Source organism: Cervus canadensis, chromosome 13 (assembly GCF_019320065.1).
Source record: "Cervus canadensis isolate Bull #8, Minnesota chromosome 13, ASM1932006v1, whole genome shotgun sequence".
Classification (NCBI taxonomy): Eukaryota; Metazoa; Chordata; class Mammalia; order Artiodactyla; family Cervidae; genus Cervus; species Cervus canadensis.
In genome coordinates, this window is record NC_057398.1 from 47083780 (window position 1) to 47109585 (window position 25806).

The following is a 25806-nucleotide window of genomic DNA, read 5'->3' on the forward strand; positions in this document are numbered from 1 at the left end:
GGTTATGGTTTTCCTAAAGGACCAGGGTATTTTTAAAAGAGAAACTTCAATAATTCCATTTTACTACTTCCCTAAGCCTTTGAAATACATGGTACTCATTAATGTTGAATTATTTACTAGAAATAACCCCTCCCCTCACCCAAAATACCCACCCTGATATTAACTGCCTTGAGTTTAAAGGTTTTTGTCTCAGTACTATTGGCTTAATGAATTAAGTTCTAAGGAAATGTGGCCAGGCTTAGTTAACAATAAATCAGGTAATACTATTTGTAGAAAAAGTAACCAAAACTCTGCTTATAAATAATAATGTGGAAAAATCTGGTCTCCATCAAACCACTGTCCACAGCTGGTCTCTATTTTCAGCTCACAAACACAGTGGAGTTAATATTGAACGTATCTGTATTTGAAACTTAAATAACACAAGCATGTAGTCCTTTGAGAACAAGCTTTTGCAAAAAATCAGTGGAGAACTGCACCTGAAACACATTTATAACATCTTACTTCCAGAGGATTGTCTTGGAGCAATTTTTTTAAAAAAGTGTGGATAGCCTCTTGACCATGTAGCTGGTATTAGAAAAAAAAAAAGAGTATTTTTTTCATAAATAATTGCCTTTCACATTCCACCAAAGGCATTAACCTGATCAGCCAGTGGCTGTGAAGACAGCTGGCCCGGTACTGTCTGGCGCGGTGGACCCCTAAATCAGGTGCCCGGGGCAGGGGTCCAGAGGTGTGCACAGTTTGCCTGCAACACTCGAAGCTTGGCAGAAAGTCATCTGAGCAGTGGCTAGAGGAGAACACAGATCTTGCTGCATCAGAATCCCCTTCTTTTGAAGGATATTTCTTGAGAATTTTGTACCTGTTTCAGCTTAGCCCCCTCTAGATAATCAGGAGTTCACTGAGAAATAGGTTCTTAGTGTCACTTCACAGACCACTGTGAAACTCTTGACCTTCTCTGAAGCTTGCCTTGTGCCATGGGCCACAGAAGTTTCTGCCAACCCCTCAAAACATGATTGGTTAAATTTTTAGCTGGGTTCCAAGTGTCCTTCCAGTCCCTGGGCTGGTGTCTTCTGAACAGGACTGCCTGTCCCGTTGCTGACCCTTTGACCCTGAGTAGACATTGGGATGCAATCTGTGGCCTTCCAAACCCACATACGGCTGTTCCCCTGAGCCCTCTTCTAGCCTTGTATGCTCTGGATGTGTACTCTGCATCTTGTGGGCCTTGGTGCATGTGGACCCGACTCCTGGATCCCAGATCACTAGGATGAACATCAGTCGTGCAGAGAGACCCACGACGGGGCCGTTGCTCATGGCTGGGCCACTGCACTGAGGGGGTTATATGATTCCAGGGGAGATCGTGTAAGGTCTTCATGGCTCTTGGTAACTGTTCTACGGTGTTGAATGGTTCCCTTTGCCTGGCTTGTAAGTGGGCTCACAACAGAAGTCAAGATAGTGACGGACTCTGTTGCTTTGTCCTTCTGGAAAATTCCACCACAGCAGAGAGGAGGGGAGGCCAGGGAACTGATTTCTCACAGGTGTCCTACGGCACGTGGACAGAGCGTACCAGAGTCAGTCTCACTGCATGGGGAGGAGGCGGAGCCCCCCTGGCTTTATCTTTTCTGACCTATTCACTGGGACACACTTAGCTGACATACTTAGCTGTCTGGGTCGAGGTTCTGGACGGAGAGCTGGGTGTTGAGCTGGACTCGATGCTTTGACCTTGGCCTCTCTGGCCTCCCTGTGTGGGCTGTCTTTGGTCCTGTTATTCTGTTATCCCTTTTGACACTTGGACCTTGAACAGATAGGTGCACGATTAGGACATGGCTTACCCCTGACTGTTCCTCATGTAGTCAACATAGGAAAGACTTATTGTTTGTAATAATAACACATTGCATTTGTAGAGCTCTTCACAAAGTGCTTTCATGTCCATGCTCTTGTTTCATACTTACATCAGTACTTATCCTGTCTCATGATGAGAATGCTAAGGTTCAGGAAGGCTGACTGATTTGACCTAGGCTCTGAAACTAAAAAATAGCAAAACCTGTACCAAAACCCAGATGCTGGTAATTCAGGTTCACAGCTCTGTTCAGCTTTGCTAGCACCTTCATCATCTCCCCCAGATGAGAAGGATGTAGTATTTTGTTATGGATCTTTACAAAATATTTTGTAATAGTCCATAAAAGTTGGGGCTATGCTTGTTTTCCAACACCTATCAAAAGACCTGACACAGTTAGGTACCTAGTAAGTGTTTGATAAATGAATGAAATTTGTGAATGAAGAAATGAATGAGTGAATATATTGAATGAATAGGTAAACATGGCAAAACCTATCAGTCTGCATTTGTATTGGGAATTACTACATGTTAAGGAGTTTTAAAATGTGGGGGGATATGCCCTAAGTCTTTCACTCCTTCTGACTTCCTGTCAGGATGGAAGGCCTGAATCCAGTTCATATCATGACTCTTAAAATTTTCCTGGAATCTGTAGCCAAACTTAAAATCTACTTGTGAATGTGTTCTATGCTCTTATTTTCCCATTCCTACTTCTTTAAGATTTACTTCGGGGCAGGTAACTCTGCTTGGGACTGAGTTTTGCCATCTTATCTCTTGTTAGACACGCAAATCAATGGAAAACGTATCCTGGGGAGATCTCATCAAGGCAGGGAGTGGGAGGTAGGGGAGATGACTTTTCTTCCCAGACTTGGAAATTTCAATTTGTGAGCCTGTCTTACCTGTACTGTTTCCCCTGAGCCCCGCCAGAGTCCTCCTACTAGTTTTCTAGAAAGATATCTATTTCTGTGTGTATGTGCACGTGCATGAGCATGTGTGTTATTCAGTCACCAAGTCATGTCCGACTCTTCGAGACCTCGTGGATTGCAGCACGCCAGGCTCCTCTATCCCTCACCATCTCCCAGAGTTTGCCCAAGTTCATGTCCATTGAATCGGTGACGCCATCCGACCGTCTCATCCTCTGTTTCCCTCTCCTCCTGGAGTGTGTGTGGAGTGGGGAAAATGTACAGTGTGCCCCCACCCCCTCAGTCTGAACGCATTCCTTTCCCATCAACGCCGTTATGTTCTTCCTACGACTGACATGTCAGAGAGTTCTCCCTGTGGTCTCATGGTTAAGAGCCCACACTTCCAATGCAGGGAGTCCTAGTTCCATCCCTGGTTGGGGAATTGGATCCCCTATGCTGCAACTAAGACTCAGTGCAGCTGAGTATTAACACATCAGAGATCTTGGTGAGATAGTTGCTGTTGCCATAAGTTTCTTACACAATTAGTTTACATTCATAGACAATGTATACGAGTCAACCAATTCAAACCTGTCTTTTGTAGGCTCTGTGAGTCAGAAGGCCCCTTTAGAAAATATGAAGGCAGATGGATAATGTAACAGTGTAGCAGATAAGCACAACTGGCGCTCTGTCAAATGCCATCTCCCATGTGCTAGAGTGACTGGAGGCAGCAGAGAAGGCTGTCCTGGTCTGCTCGCTCTCTCTCTCTTTCTGATACGAGCCTGGGCTTCTTGTGGTTGAGGCTGTATAGGAGCATCTAGAAGGCATCACTCAAAACAGACAGCTTCAGCTCTTCCTCACATCCTCAAGATGCTGTGGCAACCCTCCCTGCCACAAGACGCCTCTGAGAAGCCAGGAATCATTGTGGCCTTCAGAGAGGTTAAAATTGTGTTGGTGGGGAGTTGGCAGGGGTGGCAGTCTCTCAGGAGGATGCCAATCATGGTACAGGCCCAGGGGCATGTCTAGAAACCATCACTGTCTTGCGGTAACTCCTGGTCAGGATTGAGAGGGTGGGACCCTGAATTGAGGCTGGCTGGATGGCTGGTTCTCTGACTTGTGGGCTTGTAAACAGTTCACAGCAACTGGCTTCTTAGGAATGACTGTTACTAAGCAAAGCTGGCAGAGAAGCTGGATAAAGCCTTCCTGCCTGTCCCAAGCCCCCAGCCCTCCCAGCCCCCCACATTCAGAGCTTTTTGAGTGGTCTTGTTCATCTCGGTGACTTTTCACTCCAGATCATTATGGAAAAAAGGAGGGTGAGAAGGATTGCTGGCTCTTCTGTGATTAATCCATCCCACCCCAAACGAGCAGACGAATGTCTGATGACGGATGGTTAGGTTCCAGGCTGCCAAGCGCAGATCTTATAACTAGGTCATGGAAGTGTGATCCGTCTGATGTGTCTAGGACTCCCCTTGCCAGGGGTGTGTTACGGCATCACTAACGTATCATGAGTGGAAACAGGAATGTCCGGTCAGGTCCTTGTCTTCTTGGTCTCCTCAGCCGGGGCACTTACGGAGGAAGCCTGTAGGACTTCGCTCACCAAACCCAACCAGCGTGGAACCTGGCATGTAGCCTGTGCTACATAATGTGGTTTTTGCAGGAACAAAGACTCTCTGGTCTTCTCTATAATTGCATCAAATTACATCTCAGAGATGACTTTTTCTTGTCATGGCATTGGTTTTCTTTCTCCAAGAGGGAAATTGTAAAGTTACCATGACATGAAATCTGGCCAGAGGCTTGAAGGATTTTGTAGTTATAGCAACCTCAGCTGTGCCCTCTCAGACCGGGGCAGGCGGCAGAGCTGAGGGTGACAGACTCATTGCCGCCCCCTGAACCGCCAACCAGATTCACGGTTCCGTGTGGTTGGGACTTTGAGTCTCCTGTCAGCCTCTCCCACCACACTCTAGAAAACATCGCCTGGCACTGTCAACAGTGCCCGTCTCACCAGGAAGGGCAGTGGCTTGAGATCCAGATGCAAGGGCAGCCCTGGGCTGGGGGCCGTGGTGTGGGGGGTTTATTAGCCTGGGGCCAGTGCCTGCCCCCCGGCTCACTCACCCACACCCTCTGTGCCTGGCCCGCTAGTCAGCCAACACCCAGTACCCAGAGGTCAATGTCGAGATTGTGCTTTCTGGAATTTTTTTAAAAAAACTTATGTATTTTTAATTGGAGGATAATTGCCTTACAATATTCTGTTGGCTTCTGCCACACATCAACATGAATCAGCCATAGGCGTCTCTATGCTTACGAGAAACCAAAGCAGATGAGAGCCCAGATTAGCTTCTGGATTTAAAATAGCCCTCTTTTGGTTCTGCCTAGAGATTCCTAGGAAAGCGTGTGAGAAGGAATCAGGGAGAGGGCTCAGGCCAGGGATTGACCTCAGCGCAATTGACATTTGGGACTGCATCATTCTTCATCATGAGAGTTTTTTCCTATGCATTATAAGACATTTAGCATCATCCTTGGCCTTTGCCCACCAGTAGCCCCCTCTCAGTGTGACAACAAAAAATGTCCCCAGGTATTTCCAAATGTCTCCTAGGGATCAAAATCACCAGGGGTTGAAACTATGGGAGTAAGAGAGAATTGAGTGAAAAGACATTTGCTTATGCCTGTGGTCTTGGGCTGTGTTGCAAGAGCCATTTATCACTGTCTTGAATTATTGTCTAGACAAAGTTGAGTTTTTCAGAATGGTTGCAGTCTGTTGGGTGGCATGGTGAGCCCTGCAGGAAATGGTCAACTGCTCTCCAAAGGCCACGGCTAGGCTTAGAAACTTAAAAGGGAGAGGTACCCCTTCCTTCTCCCTGCCCCATCTCAGTCTTCCTTACCATCCCTTCCTCTGTAACCCCAACCACTGAATCACCTGGGATGCTTATTAAAATGCACCCAGAGCCTTACTCCCCAGAGCCTTACTCATGTCCATTAAGGCAGTGATGCCATCCAACCGTCTCATCCTCTGTTGTCCCTTTCTCCTCCTGCCTTCGATCTTTCCTAGCATCAGGGTCTTTTCCAATGGGTTGGCTTTTCCCATCAGGTGGCCAAAATAATAGAGCTTCACCTTCAGCATCAGTCCTTCCAATGAATATTGAGGGTTGCTTTCCTTTAGGATTGACTGGTTTGATGTCCTTGCAGTCCAAGTGTCTCTTAAGAGTCTTCTCCAGCACCATAGTTTGAAGTCATCAGTTCTTTGGTACTCAGCCTTTTTTATTGTCCACCTCTGACATCAGTACATGACTACTGAAAAAAACCAGAACCTCTGTTGGCAAAGTAATGTCTCTGCTTTAATATAGCTTTTCTTCCAAGGAGCAAGTGTCTTTTAATTTCATGGCTGCAGTCACCATCCCCAGTGATTTTGGAGCCCAAGAAAATAATGTCTGTCACTGTTTCCATTTTTTCCCCATCTGTTTGCCACGAAGTGATGGGACCAGATGCCATGATCTTCATTTTTTGAATGTTGAATTTTAAGCTGGCTTTTTCACACTCCTCTTTCACCTTCATCAAGAGGCTCTTTAATTTCTCTTCTCTTTCTGCCATTAGGATGGTGTCATCTGCATATCTGAGGTTACTGATATTTCTCCCAGCAATCTTGATTCCAGCTTGTGCTTCATCCTGCCCAGCATTTCACATGATGTACTCTGCATATAAGTTAAATAAGTAAGGTGGCAATATACAGCCTTGATATACTCCTTTCCGAATTTTGTTGTTCCATGTCCGATTCTAACTGTTGCTTCTTGACCTGCATACAGGTTTCTCAGATGGCAGGTGAGGTGGTCTGGTGTTGCCATCTCTTTAAGAATTTCCCACAGTTTGTTGTGATCCACACAGTCAAAGGCTTTAGTGTCGTCAATGAAGCAGACGTAGATGTTTTTCTGGAATCCTCTTGCTATGTTGACAGAAGGCAGAGCAGGGGGTTAGGGATTGCTTGGGGTGACTTACATCTGTAATGAGGTGGTCAGGGAGGCCTCATTACAAGGGGATATTCGACCAGCTTGCAGGCGGTAAGAGACAGCCAGGCCTGTGTGTATAGGCACAAGTTTTCCATGAAGAAGGAGGAGGAAGTCCAGAGCCACTGAGGTGGTGGTGAGCATCCCTGGTGTGATGGAGGAAGAGCTCAGGCTCTTGTGGTTGGAGCAGACTGGGTCACAGAGCAGTGGTTGGAGCTGAAGTTCGAGAAGGAACAGGAGGCCACATCTTGTAGAACCCAGTGCAAAAACTTTGATTTTTTTGTTGTTGTTGTTGTTGTTTTTGGGGTTTTGTTTAGTTTTGCTTATTGATTCTTCAAATTACTTTTTAATTTTAATTTTTATCCTGCAAATGCTACTTGAAATAAGTAATTCAAGTGAATCCACAAACTTCAGTCAATTTAGGGTCAGAGATTTAATGACTGGATGACTGGTATCTAAAATGAGTTTTGTAAACACAGATTCTAATACTTTGATTTGACTCTGAGGGAAGTAGGGTGGGGGCCATGGGAGGATTTTTAACCAAGGACTGCTAGGATCAGATTTAAGACTTATGAGGATCTCCCTGGCTGCTGTCTGGAGTAGATATCAGGGGGGCAAGTGTAGAAGTTATCATTACTTTTGAAATTATGGCATGGTTTCTGCCCCCTAGGAATTTACCACGATTGTGGAGATAGAGCATGTACGGCTCTAACCAACAAGGAAGTATTTGCTAAGTGATGTGAGTCACTCAGACCAGAAAAGTGCAATGGAAGTGCCTCCTGGGAGTCAGACTTCGTGGACGAGCTGGGCCTTACTATGGATAAACAAGATTTTTTTTTTAGCGTAATGGGTTTATGATTGACATTCACTAAATGGTACACATCTGAAGTGTACAATTTGATATATTTGGTCACACATAGATACCTAGGAAACCATCACACTGGTGAACATACCCATTACCCTCCCACTCCCAGCCCCCTAAATATTCTTGTGGTTTATAAGGCAAGATGGAAATTGTCATCAGGGCAGGAATGTAAGCAAAGGCACACAGAGGGGAAATGAAGGAGCTTCTCAGGAACAGAGGGAAAGCATCTTGCCTGTCCTGCAGGGTCACATGAGGAACCCAGAGAAGGATGTCTGACAGGACAGCTTTAAATAAATTACATGGGGCCCTTGACACTGGGTTGCAAGGGTTAGCTCACAGGGGGACCAGCAGAAGCCTTTAAGTTTGTTGTGGTTTATGGTCAAAACTGGAGAAGGAAATGGCAACTCAGTCCAGTATTCTTGCCTGGAAAATTCCATGGACAGAGGAACCTGGCAGGCTACAGTTCATGGGGTCACAGAGAATCGGCCATGACTGAGCACATCAGCAAATGGTCAAAACAGAGTTTATTTGCTAAAATTCCATCTTTTAAAAACAACAGCAGCAACACAAAATTTTAGGTACTTTATCTTTCTGTAGTAAGTCTAAGAAAACATAGCCAAGTACATTTCTGCAGTGTTTCATACACATAAAATCAATTAAATAAAAAGAAACATTAGGCAATTTCATAATTAGATAATTAACAGATTCCTTAATACAACTAGAGTTTCACTGGTAGTTCAGCTGGTAAAGAATCCGCCTACAATGCAGGAGACCCCGGTTTGATTTCTAGGATCGGAAGTTCTGCTGGAGATGGGATAGGCTACCCACTCCAGTATTCTTGGGCTTCCCTGGTAACTCAGATGGTAAAGAATCCGCCTGCAATGTGGGAGATTTGGGCTCAGTCCCTGAGTTGGGAAGATCCCCTGGAGAAAGGAATGGCTACCTACTCCAGTATTCTTGCCAGGAGAATTCCATGGACAGAGGAGCCTGGCAGGGTACGGTCCATGGGATCACAAAGGGTTGGACATGACTGAGCGACTTTCACTTTAATACAACTACTTACAGATGGAAAATAAATCCATTTGCCACCTGATGGTTCATCATAGCCCACATGTAAAAAGTACATCTAATCTTGTTCAGTTGCTAAGTTGTGTCCATCTCTTTGTGATCCCATGGACTGCAACATGTCAGGGTCCCTTGTCCTTCACTGTCTCCCTGAGTTTGCTCAAACTTATGTCCATTGAATTAGTGATGCTATCTAACCAACTCATCCTCTGCCGTCTCCTTCTCCTTTTCTTTCAGTCTTTCCCAGCAACAGAGTCTTTTCAAATGAGTCAGGTCTTCGCATTAGGTGGCCAAAGTATTGGAGCTTCAGCTTCAGCATCAGTCCTTCCAATGAATATTTAGGACTAATTTCCTTTAGGATTGACTGGTTTGATCTCCTTGCAGACCAAGGGACTCTCAAGAGCCTTCTCCAATACCACAGTTCAAAAGCATCAATCCTTCAGTGCTCAGCCTTCTTTATGGTCCAACTCACATCCATTCATGACTACTGGAAAAATCATAGCTTTGACTAAACAGATCTTTGTCAGCAAAGTAATGTCTCTGCTTTTGAATATACTGTCTAGGTTTGTCATAGCTTTTCTTCCAAGGAGCAAGTGTCTTTTAATTTCATGACTGCAGTCACCATCTGCGGTGATTTTGGAGCCCAAGAAAATAAAGTCTGTCACTGTTTCCATTGTTTCCCCATCTATTTGCCATGAAGTGATGGGACCAGATGCCATGATCTTCGTTTTTTGAGCATTGAGTTTCAAGCCAGCTTTTTCACTCTTCTCTTTCACTTTCATCAAGAGACTCTTTAGAAACTCTTCACTTTCTGCAGAAGGGTATCATCTGTATATCTGACACCTTCCAACGTGGGAGGCTTATCATTTTTGCCTTTTCATGGGGTTTTTGCAGCAAGAATACTGGAGGGGGTTGCCATTTCCTACCCCTGGGGATCTTCCTGACCCAGGCATCAGGACTGTGCTAAACATGTTATATGTTGCACATATAATACTTACATAACTCATTAAAATAGGGACTGTTATCAGTTTCCGTTTTTACATTTAAGGAGACTGAGGCTTGGGTAGGTTTTTAAAAATGGCTTCCTGTCCCATAGCTACTGAGTAATGGAGCCAGGTCTTGATCCTCCCATGAAAGTGGAAGTGTTAGTCACTCAGTCCTATCTGACTCTTTGTGACCCCATGGACTGTAGCCCACCAGGCTCCGCTGTCCATGGAATTCTCCAGGCAAGAATACTGGAGTGGGTTGCCATTTCCTCCTCCAGGGGATCTTCCCCACCCAGGGATCAAACCCAGGTCTCCTACATTGCAGGCAGATTCTTTACTATCTGAGCCACCAGGGAAGCACCTGAACCTCCTATACGCACTAACAAGCTTTTTCAAAAGCATTGAGACACCGTCCATGCCATCCAGTTGGAAAAGATGAGAGACATAGACATAGAAATAATTTCTGTGGTCATGATGAGAAACACCTCAACTATTCTTTTCCTCAAAAGAATCCATGAACTTTTCTTAATCATATGAAGTTCCAATTAAAAATCTCCTTTTTTCCTTTGAAGCAGATAAGTCTTATCATATGCAACACTTTTTCACATGTTGCAGCAAGCAACCCTATTAATTGCATCCTGTCTGCTTCTGGTGCTCCCAGCAGCCTCGCGTCCTGAATATAATCATTCAAATTGAAGCACGCGTGAATTTCTAATGGGCCAACATCTCTCGTCTGTAACACTAGGCAGGGTGGCTTAGGCCGTGTGCAAAGTCACTACAGTCCAGGTTAATTTGGTTTCTTATGTAGAACAACTTTGGTCTGACATTTAACATTTCTTCCTTTGACTTTTTTTTCTTCTTGGTCTTTCTGAGCTCATTACCCCGCATCTTTTATATTCATTCTTTTTTCCATGCAAGATCAGTGCAGGAGTCCAATAATTGTAAAAAGCCTGGGGACTGGATGAGGCCTGGAAGGCTAGGAGGTTTCAGGGTCACAGAGCAGTTCTGTGGTTCAGCTATGATTCCAGGGCCTGGCTGAGCTGCCGTCACATGGTGCTGGTTCTTCGGGTTGTCTCAGACCTCACCTGGAACAGACTCTGTCATGCACCCAGTCACCTCTTCCGTGCCCCTCTTCCTCCCTGTCACTAACTTTGGAGAATGAGCCCTGCTGTCTCCCCTGTGCCCAACTGAGTGAAACACTCAGGGACTTTCTTGAGTTCCCACAGTGCATCAGCGAGAATGGCAGCCTCTGAGGGTGGTCACTCCTATACAAAGAGCACTGGGATGTCACTGCTTGTCACACTTTCTAATCAGTTCTCTGCCTTGTTTGTGCATTTGGGAACTCTGAACAACAGGAGTAAAGATATTGATGTTTATTTGTCCATTCTTGCTGGATAGATTCAGCATGATAGCCAGTGAGTAGAGTCTCATGTCAGAGACACTCTGGGTTCCCCAATCCTTTGCATCCCCTCGATCTTGCATGTCCCATCAAACACATGTGGGCAGTGAGATGCTAGATCAGGGCTGAGGAGCATGGAGGAACCAGATCTTCCTGAGGAAGCAATCACACCCACTGGTTGGCATTTTGGGGTATCCTTACATGTCAGGTTTTAGAGTCTTCTTCCTAGTAATACCAATGGCTAAGTGAAATTTGTTTTTTCTCCTTCTTAAATTACCAAGTTGGGAAAGCCCAAGTTCTTTTGAGACTTTTGAATTCAAATATATGAATGTTCAGGTGTGAATGAGAATGTTTATGTGGCAGCCTAGATGGGAGAAGGGTCTGGGGGAGAATGGATACATGTATATGTATGGCTGAGTCCCTCCGCTGTTCATCTGAAAATATCACAGCATTGTTCATCGGCAATAACCCAATACAAAATAAAAAGTTAAGAAAAAAAAAAAACACCACATTTGTTTTCTTGGGTCAGATTCACCTGAGGTTTGCTATCTGTTGTTTTGCAAACTATCAATTTTGCTGTTTCCAGTCAAAACAGAGAATCATTAATATGGACACTTGCCTTTGGGAATAGGACTGCTGGGAAGAACGCTGAGATTCTTGAGATGGAAAGGACACAGATGGGGAATGTGGCAGGAGGTGGGCAGGAGGCAGGAGGCAGACCCTTGGGTGGAAAGATTACAAGGTGTGTGAGGGTAAAGTCCCTTGATCTTCTGGGAAACTGCCTGCCACGGGGAACAAAACATTGCCTTCTTGGAGTTCTAGCCACCATTCTGGGTCTCATGGGATAGCATTTATGGAAGAAGAAAGTTTAGGGACAAAGTGGAAAGAAACTGCCTTTGAAGAACAGTTTAAATCTTGTTGAGCTTGTCACTAGAGGCCTCTAGAATAATAAACCAGGAGCAAACATCAGCAGGAGTTTGCACAACTCACGCTGGACTCTGACTCCAGCTGTCCTCTTCCTCACAGACCCAGAGGCTTTGCGGGAATGCACTCTAAGTACTCTTTTGGCCAAAATAAAGCTGGGGAAAAAAATCCTGTCCTCAAAACTGGCTTGAGTGTTTATTGCCGAGGAGATCATCCCTTAGAAGATGAAGTGGGACAGAAAGCAGTGAAGACACTAGTAAACAGCTTGGTTTGCTTGGGCGGTAGCTCTTTTTTTCCGACTCGGGTTCCACAGACTTCCCACACTCATTAGCAGCCCTGCCTCATGTGTTGAAACCTGGCTGCTGGCTCTTGGAAAATAAGCACATTACCCACTTGCTGGGGCCTAACCCTACTGGACCAGATGTGTGGTATCGACGTGGAGTTTTCCCTTCAGTAGATTTCTCTTGGTGGCCTGCTGATGAGCTGGCTTGATGGTTAAAAAAATTCCTTGCATATCACCATTATTTTCTTGGGAACTTAGAGAAAAGAGTAATAGATTGTATATTGAGGAGAGAATAGAGGGTCTGTTCTGATAGTTTAAGAAAGCTTCAGGTAAAAGGAAGCTATCAAGATTATGGTTGACTCACTTTCGGCTCTTTAGTTAGGCAGAACAAGTGCTGTTGGAAAACTATATTAGCTTTAGATTTGAAGGAATTTATTTCATTACCATTTTTATAAGAGGCAACTAGCTCACATAGACAAAATAAATGACAGATGGACCAAGACCAACTTCATTATTGATCGTTTTAGCTTTGGTTGAGTTCTTTCAATTTGTTTATTTGACAAATGTTTGTTGGGCCCTGCAGTGAGGTAAACACTATTCTAGACTTGGAGGAATTAAAGATGGAAAGGATATTTCTTCTTAAGGGGCTGACAGTCTAACAGACAAACAGTTCTGCAAATAAAAACTACAGATAATAAGATAGTTTCAAGAGTGGAGCTGTAGGAAAGCAGGATGGTGACTAATTTCTGTTTTATCCTTTTCTTTTTTTTTTTTTTAGGTGCAGGGAGGGTTTTGAGGTCCAGGCTATAATCTGGGAGACCATGATGATGTGAGAAATGCTGAAAGCTTTCTCATTCCAGTGAGCATGGAGAGGAGGGACCATTCAGGAGCTTTTAGGAAAGACTGTTTCCTACACTTTGTGATTGGATTGTAGGGAACAGGAGGAGGCAAGAAGGTTCTAGATTTCTAGCCTGGGTCCCTGAGTGGGTAATAGCACTATTTAGTTTGATAGTGACTATTGAAATAAGAATAGGATAAGAGGAAAATAAAATGAATTTTGGATGGTTAGTTTGAAGAGTGTTTATCTGGATGATGTTTTCCAGGGCCTGGAAGGCTTAGTGTTCAGGAGAAAGGCCAGGTAGGGGTGGAGATGGAGAATTCCCAGTCACTGGGATACAGAGGGCTGTGGAAGCCATGGGTTGGTATGCCCTTGCCCGAGGCAGAGAGATTTATGATGTCTTAGATCAGTCTGCCAGAATACACATGAGGCAATCTTAGAGAGCCATTAGATTATGAGAGACCTCCAGGGGACAAACCAGGACACCCGTTTTCCTGAAACAGCCCTAGAAGAAGTGGAAGAGTTAGGGATTGGAAAACCATTTTCTGGCATTCTCTTTGTTCTTTTGTAGCAGTCACTCAGTGGGCAGACATAGGTGTCTGCATGAGCAACTGAGCGCGCGCGCACACACACACACACACACACACTAACTTCATTTATCCCCAACTTTCCTTCTAAGGACCTTTTGTTGTTTCAGTTCAGTTCAGTCACTCAGTCGTGTCTGACTCTTTGCGACCCCATGAACCGCAGCATGCCAGGCCTCCCTGTCTATCATCAATTCCCAGAGTCCACCCAAACCCATGTCCATTGTGTCGTTGATGCCATCCAACCATCTCATCCTCTGTCATCCCCTTCTCCTCCTGCCCTCAATCTTTCCCAACATCAGGGTCTTTTCCAATAAGTCAACTCTTCGCATGAGGTGGCCAAAGCACTGGAGTTTCAGCTTCAGCAACAGTCTTTCCAATGAACACCCAGGACTGATCTCCTCTAGGATGGACCGGTTGGATCTCCTTGCAGTCCAAGGGATTCTCAAGAACACCACAGTTCAAAAGCATCAATTTTTTGGTGCTCAGCTTTCTTTATAGTCCAACTCTCACATCCATACATGACCACTGGAAAAACATAGCCTTCACTGGACAGACCTTTGTTGGCAAAGTAATGTCTCTGCTTTTTAATATGCTGTCTAGTTTGGTCATAACTTTCCTTCCAAGGAGCAAGCGTCTTTTAATTTCATGGCTGCAATCACCATCTGCAGAGATTTTGGAGCCCAGAAAAATAAAGTCAGCCGCTGTTTGCACTGTTTCCCCATCTATTTACTATGAAGTGATGGGACCAGATGCCATGATCTTAGTTTTCTGAATGTTGAGCTTTAAGCCAACTTTTTCACTCTCCTCTTTCACTTTCATCAAGATCTCTTTAGTTCTTCTTCACTTTCTGCCATAAGGGTTGTGTCATCTGAATATCTGAGGTTATTGATATTTCTCCTGGCAATCTTGATTCCAGCTTGTGCTTCATCCAGCCCAGCGTTTCTCATAATGTGCTCTGCATATGAGTTAAATGAGCAGGGTGACAATATATAGCCTTTAGTCACTAGCTAAGTCATGTCCAGGCTCCTCTGTTCATGGAATTCTCCAGGCAAGAATACTGGAGTGGGTTGCCATTTACTCCTCCAGGGGATCTTCCTGACCCAGGGATCAAACCCACATCTCCTGCATCTCCTGTATTGGCAGGGGAGTTCTTTACCACTGAGCCACCAGGGAAGCCCCCTAAAGACCTTTATCAGTTTCCTAAGTGTTTTCTTGAATTCCTCTCCATCATGCATGCGGAATAATAATAATTTTGTGTTATTTTTGAAAGATGAGAATGTTTTGAGCACAGAATCCTTAAGTTGAAAACGTAGGATGAAAACGTTGCCCAAATGCCATCAGCCCATTTTCCAAGGTGCTGAAATAAACATCAGGACTCCAAAAATAGAGGTTTGGCTGTGCACAGATTCCTGTTATTCCCATCTGACTTTCTGAGGTCACAAGATAAGTCAGGACAAGGCAGTATGAAAGTGTTTGAGTCCACACACTAGGTAGCATGCCAGACTGCATACTAAGCCCATTCCCTCTCTGGGTCCAGGTTTCTTTTGGTGCGAGCTGAACTGGAGGGCACTCCCTTGTCCATCTCCTGGTGCCACAACAGTCCTTTCCTGTCCATGTCAGGAGAACTCAGCATGTGTGAGCCTTCCATGATTCTGAAGGCTTCTTTTCTCCCTGTTTATTCCTACTCTCCCAGGAAGCAGTATTCCCTTTATTCCATCACTTACAGAAGACTCTGTCTGTTGACCTTTCCTCTTTGAAGTTTTGAGGTGCACTAAAATATTTATTGTATGTAGACCAGCACTTGAAAGAGATTTTAGTTTCCCTAAGACATATCTTTTGACTTACTGAGGCCTTTTGATGCTAAGAACTCACTTAAGGTTTCAGAGCAAGGGTGGCTTAATTTAGGGAACACCTCTTGACATCCATCAGCAATGGCAGACTCATTAAGCCATCCATCTCGCTTTCCTCTGGATGAGGCAGCGGTGGGCTCTGGGCTTTGCCACTTCCTGGATGTCAGGGGCCATCCTAGTTGTGGGCTCAGCTGCAGTGCTCCTGATGGTTTTGTCAGTGCCTTGGGAACTGGGAGGGCAGTGCTGGGCTCCATGTGCCTGAGTGTGTGCTGGTTGGTCCGAGACTAGAGCAGGCAGCAAGGGGACCTGGCACTGCGTAGTCCAGGAGCCAAGAGGGTTCCTTGGAGTCTGAACTCAGAGAGAACAGAAACCAAGATCCTCAGCCTGTTGCACAGCCAACATGCATTGTTTGTTCCATGTGGGAAGTCAAGCAGCAAATAGCAGCAGGCTAAGTGAGGAAGGTACTTCAGGGGAGAGTGTGAAAACCAAGAAAGAAGAGAGAAAATGAATCCTCAGCATTAGGCAGTTTTTGTGGAGTGGATGTATCTTTTCTATTCCAGCTGCAAATGTCAGAGTCAAATCCAGATTCTACAGGAATCTAAAATCAACTATGATATGTGGATGGGGCTGGTCTTATAACTCCCTTTTTCCTATGATGCTACTTCAGGTGATTGGGTTAACAAAAATATTCTAAGTAAGCAATTAATTTGAGTTTTCTTGAAACCAAGTAGTTTGGTGCCTTGAAAGCATAAGCCATGGGGAGCAGATTGCTTTTGAATGCCAGTCTCTGATTTCTCACCCTGCCTCTAATTAGGTAGTAGACGTGGGAATTAAAAAATGACTTATGAAACAGCCACAGGATAAAATACCATGTGGTCATTTAAAAAAAAATCACATTTTCAAATGACATGTATTGACAATGGAAAATGCTCAGTATGTAATATTATGTGAAAAAGCAAGAAACTGTATTTTGACACATAGGAGGGCCCAAATATTTCCTTTTGATTAAGTGAACATTTCATAGATGAAGGTGGTGAAAACCTTATGTCTGTGCAAAATTCTGAGTCCATTGATGAAGATGCTGTTCGGCTCTTGCAGTGGAAAATCATGAACTAGAGGTCAACTAGTCTGGGTATAGTCCAAGCTTTTAACCCTTTTGGGGTCTCAGTTTTCTTATTTGGAAACTGAGGTGGTGGTCTGCTCTAGAATGGTCCCTAGGGATCCTTTTGGGTCCTACATGTGCTGACTTTTGGTCAGGGACTCCGGAAAAAGCAGCTGAGAAGGGGCCCACAAACAGGTCTCATATGGTTTGCATCACTTCATCAGTCAGACTTGGTCAACCTTGACCTCCTATTGTTTCCCATCATTTTCTATGACTGTCTTGAGTTTCTACCCCTCTGAGCCACTCCTCGCTGCTGCTGTGTAAAGAGGCCTCTTGATTTATTAATCAATTAATCAGTGCATGCTGAGGAGCTGTTCAGGGTAGTTAAACAGGGAAAACAAAATGCTGGAGCCCGTAATCAAGATGGATCATAATGACCCTCCCATCACTGATCTCCCTGCCCACCCTGGCTGCCCCACACTGCCCTCCTCACCCCCACCTCTTCAAATCCCGCTCAGCCCTGATGGGGTTTCCACCCCATAAAAGATACCGCAAATTTCAGAAGGGAAGATTTTCTTCTAATGTCCTCAGGAAAACACACGTTGAGATAAGACTCATGAGTTACTTGCAGCAATTGTATCTCAAAAGTTCAACCAGGCCCCCCAAACAGCACAGGGGCTCTGTCCATCTCTGCAGACATTATACCCTACAGTGTACCCTACTGTATCCCCATTTCTCTACACAGAGTCATGGAGCTGGAAGAACCCTACAATAAAGATAGGCTATGGCCTTGAGTGACAGATGAGAGGTTCAGAGAGGCTCTGTAAGTTGTCCAAGGTCACACAGCTAATGAGTAACAGAACTGGAACTAGAATCCAAGTATTTTGATAACCGGTTAACATACCTGGTACTTGTTTCTCTGTGCAGTCCTGCTTTCCTACAAAAATTAAAGCAAAGTAAATGAAGAAAGGAGCTTCCCAAGTGGTGCTAGTGATAAAGAACCTGCCTGCCAATGGAGGAGCTGTAAGAGAGACTCTGGGTTGGGAAAATCCCTTGGAGGAAGGCATGGCAACCCACTCCAGTTTTCTTGCCTGGAGAATCCCATGGACAGAGGAGCCTGGTGGGCTATAGTCCATAGGGTTGCAAAGAGTTGACATGACTGAAGCAACTTAGCACACACGCACACACACAAATGAAAGAAATTATCTTCATTAAATTCATTTTCTGGTTTCTTTTAAATATATGCTTCTGAGCAAAAGAGTTTTTAATAGTTTCAGATGAAGTTTCTGGGGGAAAGTATCTTGGACTGTTTATGAAGGAGATAGTTTTCTTCTGATGGTTCAGAATGTCAGCTACGAGCCTGCTGGGGGCTGACGGTTAACATGGGGACTCTGGCGGGGTTTGTTGGACTGCTGGAGAGGCTGTATCTCTGCGCTAGAATCTCTTTAGTTGGTTTTTCTTCCAGTAGCACTTAGCAAATAATGCTAATGAGGCCAGGGTTTTAGAATAGAATCTCTGTTTTGGGTCACAAGTAGTACCTCCATCTGCTACCAAGTTTTCATAGTTTATGGGGCGGGGCACAGAGCTTCAGTCCAGAGTGACTGCACTCACCCCCACCAGGCCTGGACACCCATTTGTGTCTACTTCACCCATTTGTGAACACCTTGGGAGCATCCAGGTATGCCTATATAGCTACAGTGGACACATGGGGAAAAGTCTGGAATGTTCTTATTTGACTAGCCTGGTAAGGAGGATGCTTAGAAATATATATACACATATATAAAATTAATTCCTTAACGTCTCTGTTGTAAAATCTTACATTTGTCAAATGTGTTTGTCAACTAGAGGCTCATCTGCCAACCTGGCTGCTCATTTCTGCTGGATGTCAATCAAACAATCCAACTTCTTGGATACATGAAGGGCTTAACTCATAAACTAGACATCTGAATTGCACTTACCAGCCTTGATTTATAGGCTGTCTTTTTTTGTTTGTTTATGTGTTCTCCAGGATCCTGCTTTCTCGGCTGTGATTCACGACAAGCTCCAGGTCCCCAATACCATCCGGAAGGCATGGAATGACAGGGACAACCGCTGTGACATTTGTGCCACACACTTGAACCAGCTGAAGCAGGAGGCCATTCAGATGGTGCTGACCCTGGAACAGGCGGCTGGCAGCGAGCACTTCGATGGCTCCCCTGGCTCTCCCCCACCCCTCTCCAATGTCCCCACTCTGGTGGGGTCCCGGCACGTGGGGGGGCTCCAGCAGCCCAGGGATTGGGCTTTTGTGCCTGCCTCCTATGCCCCCTCAAGCTACACAGCCTTCGTCACCAATAAGCATAGCAGCAAACCCAACAGCCTCGGGGTCAGCAATGGGGCGGAGAAGAAGAGTGGGTCTCCAACCCACCAGGCCAAGGTCAGCCTCCAGATGGCCACCAGTCCCAGCAACGGGAACATCCTCAGCTCAGTGGCCATCCAGGCTCACCAGTACCTGGATGGCACCTGGTCCCTGTCGAGAACCAACGGGGTCACCCTGTACCCCTACCAGGTAAGTAGCCTCTGAGTTAAAAGGGACAGGGTTGGCTACAGTCAAAGCAAAGAGGTGGGTAGCACTTTGTTTCTCTACTTTGTCCCTCTGGTAACTCCCCAATGCAGAGCCTAGTATTTCCATGTAGCCCTGCTGGATGATGCTAAATAGAGAGAAAATGTCTGAGGGACCAGTGATCCAAGAGGGTGCTCTGTTTCCATTGTCTATACCATCAAAAGAGAGGGAGACTCTCGTCTTAATTTCTCCCACTTTGACCGACCATAACCCTTTTCTATTTGCATCTTACCTTAAAATACATAACTCAGTTGGTAAAGAATCAGCCTGCAATGCAGGAGACCCCGGTTCGATTCCTGGGATGGAAAGATCCACTGGAGAAGGGATAGGCTACCCACTCCAGTATTCTTGGGCTTCCCTAGTGGCTCAGCTGGTAAAGAATCCACCTGCAATGCGGGAGACCTGGGTTCGATCCCTGGGTTGGGAAGATCCCCTGGAGAAAGGAAAGTAAAGAAAGTCCAGTATTCTGGCCTGGAGAATTCCATGGACTATACAGTCCATGGGGTCGCAAAGAGTCGGACATGAATGAGTGACTTTCACTTTCACTTCACTCAAATACTGTGGGATTAGGTTACCAAACATGTATTCCCCTTTTCTTATTTTCTCTTTTCTGGTATTTAAATTAGCATATGCTCTCAAGTTCTCTATAGAAATAAGACAGCAGGTCTTAAGTCTGCCAAGGAATCTAAAAAAGTTTTCTTAATTTTTCTTGGGTGAGTTTTCTGCTGGAGGAGGGTTGGGTTTACCATATGTGCTCTCTGTGTCCGCTGCGTCACTCATGGTGGGAAGCAGCAGAAAGTGTTGACTTTGAGTGTATTAGTCGGGGTGGATAATTGGTGCAACAGTTGGTCTCAAGTTATTTCGCACTTGTGTCCCTGTTGTATGGGGTGTTTGGTGGGTAGTCTTCCACTATGACATAGGGTCCTAGGCACCTCCATCTATCAATAGATAGATAATAGATAATAGAAAATGTCACCATTTTCCAGAGGTCTCAGAGTCTTCCACAAGATCTTGTACAACCAGCCAGGAACTGGAGAAAGAGAGAGAGGGTGGAGGATCTCCCAGGGAGAGGTGGGGGGCCAAGCCTGGAGGGGGTGAGATTTCAGTCTCCTGGTCCCATCTTCCCTCAAGGGAGGCTGAGAAAGCCAATCTACCCACATGTTTAGGAGAAAAAAGAAACAAGTTGAGTGAATGCATAGCATAGTTTTTCTTTCATGGGATAGAGGTACAGGGAAACATAAAATGAGTTGAATGCAGTTGATAAAATTCCTGGTGACTTTTCTAGAGTGTAAAAGGGAGTATAGATTGTTTCTCTTGATATCTTGAAAGAAAGTGGGGAGCGTGGATCTTTATCTTGAGAAGTTAGTGATCTTGGACAGCCAAACTATTCATTTACCTGATGATGCTTTATAGTTTACAAAATATAGAGCACACATCATTTTATTTAATCCCCCCCTGCCCCCGCAACGATACGCCTGTGAGGTCAGCAGGACAGATGTTGATCTTCCTCTTATAGATGGGGAAACAGGATGCTTAAAGAAATGGAATAATTGCTATGGCCACACAGCTGGTGCCAGAGTAGCACCAGGTCTTCCCTGACCAGGAGAATGGCTTTCCCTGGCCTGGCTGCTTCCAACTTTCTGAGCTTACCCCAGAACACTTATCTCAACATCTTTTCCAGCTATGGTTTCTTTTAAGACATGGTACACCAAAAAAAAGGCCTCCTTTTTTGACCTGTGGGGGCCTGCCTGCCACTTCACTTTTGGACAGAATTTCCTGGGTTGTGGATAAAAATATAATGAGAAACCAGTGGCACCCTGGGTGGGACTTCCTAGTCTAATGCTTGAATATAACCATCTAGGGCAGGAACAGAATATCTTCTTTCCATTATTGAATAATATGCTTTTTTTTTTTGGTTTGTAATTTAAAAATAGTTTTAGAAATTATAAAAAGTGATGCATGTCTGTTGTAAAATAAAATTTTAGAAACATGAAAAAGTTTAAGACAGACTTTAAAAAGCCACACCACCCAGAAATAGAAATTCACAGCATTTTGGTATATTTCCTCCCAGGATTTTATATGCATGCAGTTTCTAAAATTGTGATAATGTTCAGTTCTCTGATCTGCTCTTTGTTTAATATACTTCATGGTATTTTCCCATCATTATATATTTTTCTAAAATAGGATCTTTAATGGTAGCCTAGTATTCCATTATATAAATACTACCCATATATTTGTCCTAATTTATATAACCAAGCATCAATTATTTGAGTTTAGGTTTTTACTACTATAAATAAAATGCTCTGGTGCACATCTTTATACCCAGGTCATATTTTCAACACATCCTGGGTTGTGCTAGCCACACACTCACTCATGTTACACAGACAACTCACATTTCACCTTCCAGGGCCCCAGAGCACTTGTAACGTGTATCAGGTGCTAGTTAGAAGATTCAGCTGCTGCACGGTGCTGGTGAGTGAGGACAGAAGAACTTGAAACTGGTGCTTTCATAGAAAACATCCAGAGTGTGGGGAAACTCTGTGTAGGGGGTGGGGGACTGAATAGGCTGCTTAAAAGGAAGATTGGGGATTATTGGTACATTTAAAATAATGTGTGCAATAATTCTTCCTGCTCTTCCTTCCCCATGCTCCACCTCGGAGGAAAAAGAATTTCCTGTATGATAATAAGTGTCTATAAGCTCTCCCAAGTGCCAGACACTATGCTGTGTGTTGGGTGGGGCTCCTGCCATGGGCTGGAAACCCAGGCTCCTGTCCTGTGGTCCTTAGTGGAGAAGGCAGGGGAACTCTGTGTTATAACCCAGGGAGGTGCTTTCAAGGGTAGACAGATGCCCAGCGTGCTCTGAGAGCCTGCAGAAGGGCTTGAAGTCCAGTCCATGGGGCAAGGGTGTGTTGATGTGGCCAAAGGCAGGCACAAAGGTGATTCACGCAGTTACCAACTTGAGATCGTCCTGGATACATTCAGTTGCTTCTTTCCAACTCAGAATAGACTAATTTGTGCATTTCCCCTGAGCAGTAGTTAAAGGGATCAGAGGAAATCTCTCTGGGATAAAGAGATTTGGTGCCTGGTGAACCAATGTCCCCGTGTCGTGACTATGTTATCCTCATGCCCTGGGGTGGGGGCTCTGGGTCTGGCTAGACTGCATGGCTCCTCTTATGGACATCTCCCTGCAGTAAATATTCTGCAGTTCATAGTCTGGCCAGCTCGCCAGAGATGGTTGACTGCTCTGAAAGCTGACCTCACTTTTCCTGCTCACCCTTACTCCCACTTCCCTCCCCACAGAGCAGATGGTCCTCTGGCTTAGTGCCAAAGCTGTTCTCTGGGCAGAGAAGTATCTATCTAGACTTTGTTGCTGCAGAGGGCGCTGCTCCACACCAGCAAACCTGGAGCCTGTAGAAGCAAGGGAGAAGAGGACGCTGTTCTGCCATTTAAGTACAGGGGGATGACAAGAATGAGGACAGGCTTTGCAGAAGTGAGCAGAGTAAAACCTCTGTATGGGAGAGAGAAGTGTCCCTCAGGCCCCTCAAGTTCCCTGTTTCCCACAGCACTGTGTGTGTGTGAAAGTAAAAATGTGAAACTATTAGTCGCTCAGTTGTGTCCAACTCTTTGCAATGCCATGAACTGTAGCCCGCTAAGCTCCCCTGTCCATGGGATTCTCCAGCCCAGAATGCTGGAGTGGGTTGCCATGCCCTTCTCCAGAGAATCTTACTGGCCCAGGGATTGAACCCTTGTCTCTTATATTTCCTGCATTGCCTGACGGGTTCTTTACCACCAGTGTTATCAGGGAAGCCTGGTAGGCTGGAAGGGGACCTTCAAAGATGTTCATGTCCTGATCCCTGAAACCTATGGATATGCTACCTTACAAAATAAAAGAGGTTCTGCAGATACAATAAAGTTAAGGATCTTAAGATGGGGAGATCATCCTGGACTATCTGGGTGGTTCCAGTTATAAGGGTCCTTGTAAAAGGGAGATAGGAGGAACAGAGTCACAAAGAGAAGATGTAAGGATGGAAGCAGAGGTCAGAAGAGAGAAGGTGCAACTTCGCTGGCTTTGAAGATGGAGGAAGGGGTCACAAGCCAAGCAGTGAAAGCAACTTCTAAAAAGCTGGAAACATCAAGGAATCAGATTCTCCCCTAGAGTCTGCAGAAAGAAGCAGCCTGTCTAGCCCATTTTAGATGTCTGACACCCTGGACTTCATGGAGTAAAGATGGATGTGTGTGCTGCTTTATGCTGCTAAATGTTCAGTAATTTGCTTTAGGAATAGGAAACTAATACACCTGGTAAGGACTGGGTAGCTGTGAACTTGGTAGGAGAAGTTAATGAGGTATACAGACCAAGGAGTTGCTGTGGAAACCTGCAGGATAGCCAAGAACATGGGCTTTTCATCCCACACAACAAACTACATTACCCAGTGGATCAGACAGTGTATTAGCAAGTCAGATTATTTCATTTGGGTGCCTCCACAGAATGAGAGGTTACTCATACTGCGCGGTTGGTTTTCAATTGTCTCAGATTTCCCTATTGTTATAGCATCATAATAACAAGCACGCCACAGCCCTCTCCATCAGCAGCTAGTAATTACCATTATGTAAGTATCTCATACTGTTGAAACTGCAGAAAACGTTCCAAGCTGGGGAGTGGGAGGGTGAGGAGAGACTTGGCAGGAATATCTGTAGAAGGAAGCCCATCTTCTCTGTCGTGTCTGTTGTCCTGATTGAAGGCATTTCACAGAACTGCCCCAGTATTCAGGCTTATGTCATCTGGTGTTTTGAGGGTTCGCCCTGCCAGCTATAGAGCAGAAGTTGTTAGTTACTGTCCTTTTCTTTTAAGTCGGTAGGCAGAAGACAACCACTGGAGATTTTGGAGCAGGAAAATGGAAAGATTTCCTTGTTGACAGCAGGAGTTCTCAACTAGAATCACTTGACGGGGCAGGGGGCGGCTTTAAAGAAAAATACTGGTGCCTAAGCCACAGTCTAGACCAATGAAATCAGAATATCTCAGGTGGGACCCAGACTTTGGTTTGAACTGCCAGGGCACAGAACCCCAGCTTTGAAGAACCGTTTATCTGACAGTAGTGTAATAAGTATAGGGAAGAGAACAATGCAGATAGATAGATAGATGATAGACAGTATATTCTTTTTCCTAGGGCTGCCATAATAAAATTACTACAAACTAAGTGGCTTAAAGTAACAAAAATTTGTTGTCTCATGGTTCTGGAGACTTGAAGTCCACAATCAAGGTGTGTTGGCAGGGCCATGCTCCCTCTGAAGAGTCTGTGGGAGAATTCTTCCTTGTCTCTTCCAGCAAACATTCTTTGGCTTCTGACTGTGTCACTCCAGTCTCTGCCTCTGTCTTCACGCGGCTTTCTCCTCCATCTGTCACTTTCCTCTTATCATAAGGACACTGGTCATTGAATTTAGGACCCGCTTTAATGCAGTATGATGTCATCCCAACCCTTACCTAATTACATCCACAGAGATCCTGTGTCCAGGTAAGGTCACACGCTGAGGCTCGGGGCGGACGTGAATTTGGGGTCACTGTTCCTCTGACTACAGATAGATAGATGCCAGCCAGATGGGTGAAAGATGACGGTAGCATTGAGGAGGTGAGCAACCCATGCTTGCTCCTTGCTGATCCCACTTCTGAGAAAGGAGGAGGTGCAGATATTCACAGCTGGTCAACAGCGGCACATTCTTGTTCTATCGTGTGATTAGAGAAGATTGAAGGGAAGGGGAAAAGATACAAGGGGCAAAATAAAGAAAGCGGGGAAGAACGTCATATCCATACACACCCTTGTACAGATGGAGAATACTTCAAGTTAGATGAAATGAAAAAATATTCATATGTGTTTCTTTGTGGAATAATAACCTCCTCTTCTGAACATGGCCTTCCTGGGTGGCTCAGACGGTAAAGCGTCTGCCTACAATGCGGGACACCCAGGTTCAATCCCTGGATCAGGAAGATCTACTGGAGAAGGAAATGGCAACCCACTCCAGTATTCTTGCCTGGAAAATCCCGTGGATGGAGAAGCCTGGTAGGCTACAGTCCATGGTGTCGCAAGAGTCGGACACAACTGAGCAACTTCACTTCACTTCGCTTCTGAACTTATGCATGTAATACCATTATATGCTTTTATACACACATACCGTTATATGTGCTTTTACAGCCGTAGGTATAGATGTAAACAGTACTTCCTGGAGCGATCCCTGGGGTAGGTTAGCTTATGCTGAGGCCCTACCTAATTGACCAGTGCAGGAAGCTTCCATTCCTTTCCTACTGACCAAGCTGATTGCTGGGGTTAGGTTGGTGGAATGGTTCATGTTTTTTTTTTTTTTCTTCAGCAGTAGTTCTAGGGTCCAGAAAGAGGCTAAAAATAGTGAGTAAGGTGCTGTGCTACTTAAAAGCATTTCTTACTCTCCCCCTGGGTCCTTTGGGTGGGCGGGAGGTGAGAAGCAGTGGGAATGTGGCCCACCATCTCGTCCAGCTCCCCCAGGCCGGGGTGGAGGGCAGAGCTGAGGATGGCTGTGCAGGGGAGGTGAAGTCGTGACAGAGAGAGGATTCCCTGGA

At 45.1% G+C, this 25806-nt stretch overlaps 1 protein-coding gene across 1 annotated transcript in view; it reads left to right on the forward strand.

The window, feature by feature from the left end:
* KIF26B (kinesin family member 26B) overlaps positions 1-25806 on the forward strand; it is a 521091-nt gene that overhangs the window by 169307 nt on the left and 325978 nt on the right. Inside the window, exon 3 of the mRNA XM_043485805.1 lies at positions 18630-19166. Coding sequence (XP_043341740.1) covers positions 18630-19166 — 537 coding nt within the window. The remainder of the gene's footprint in view (positions 1-18629; positions 19167-25806) is intronic.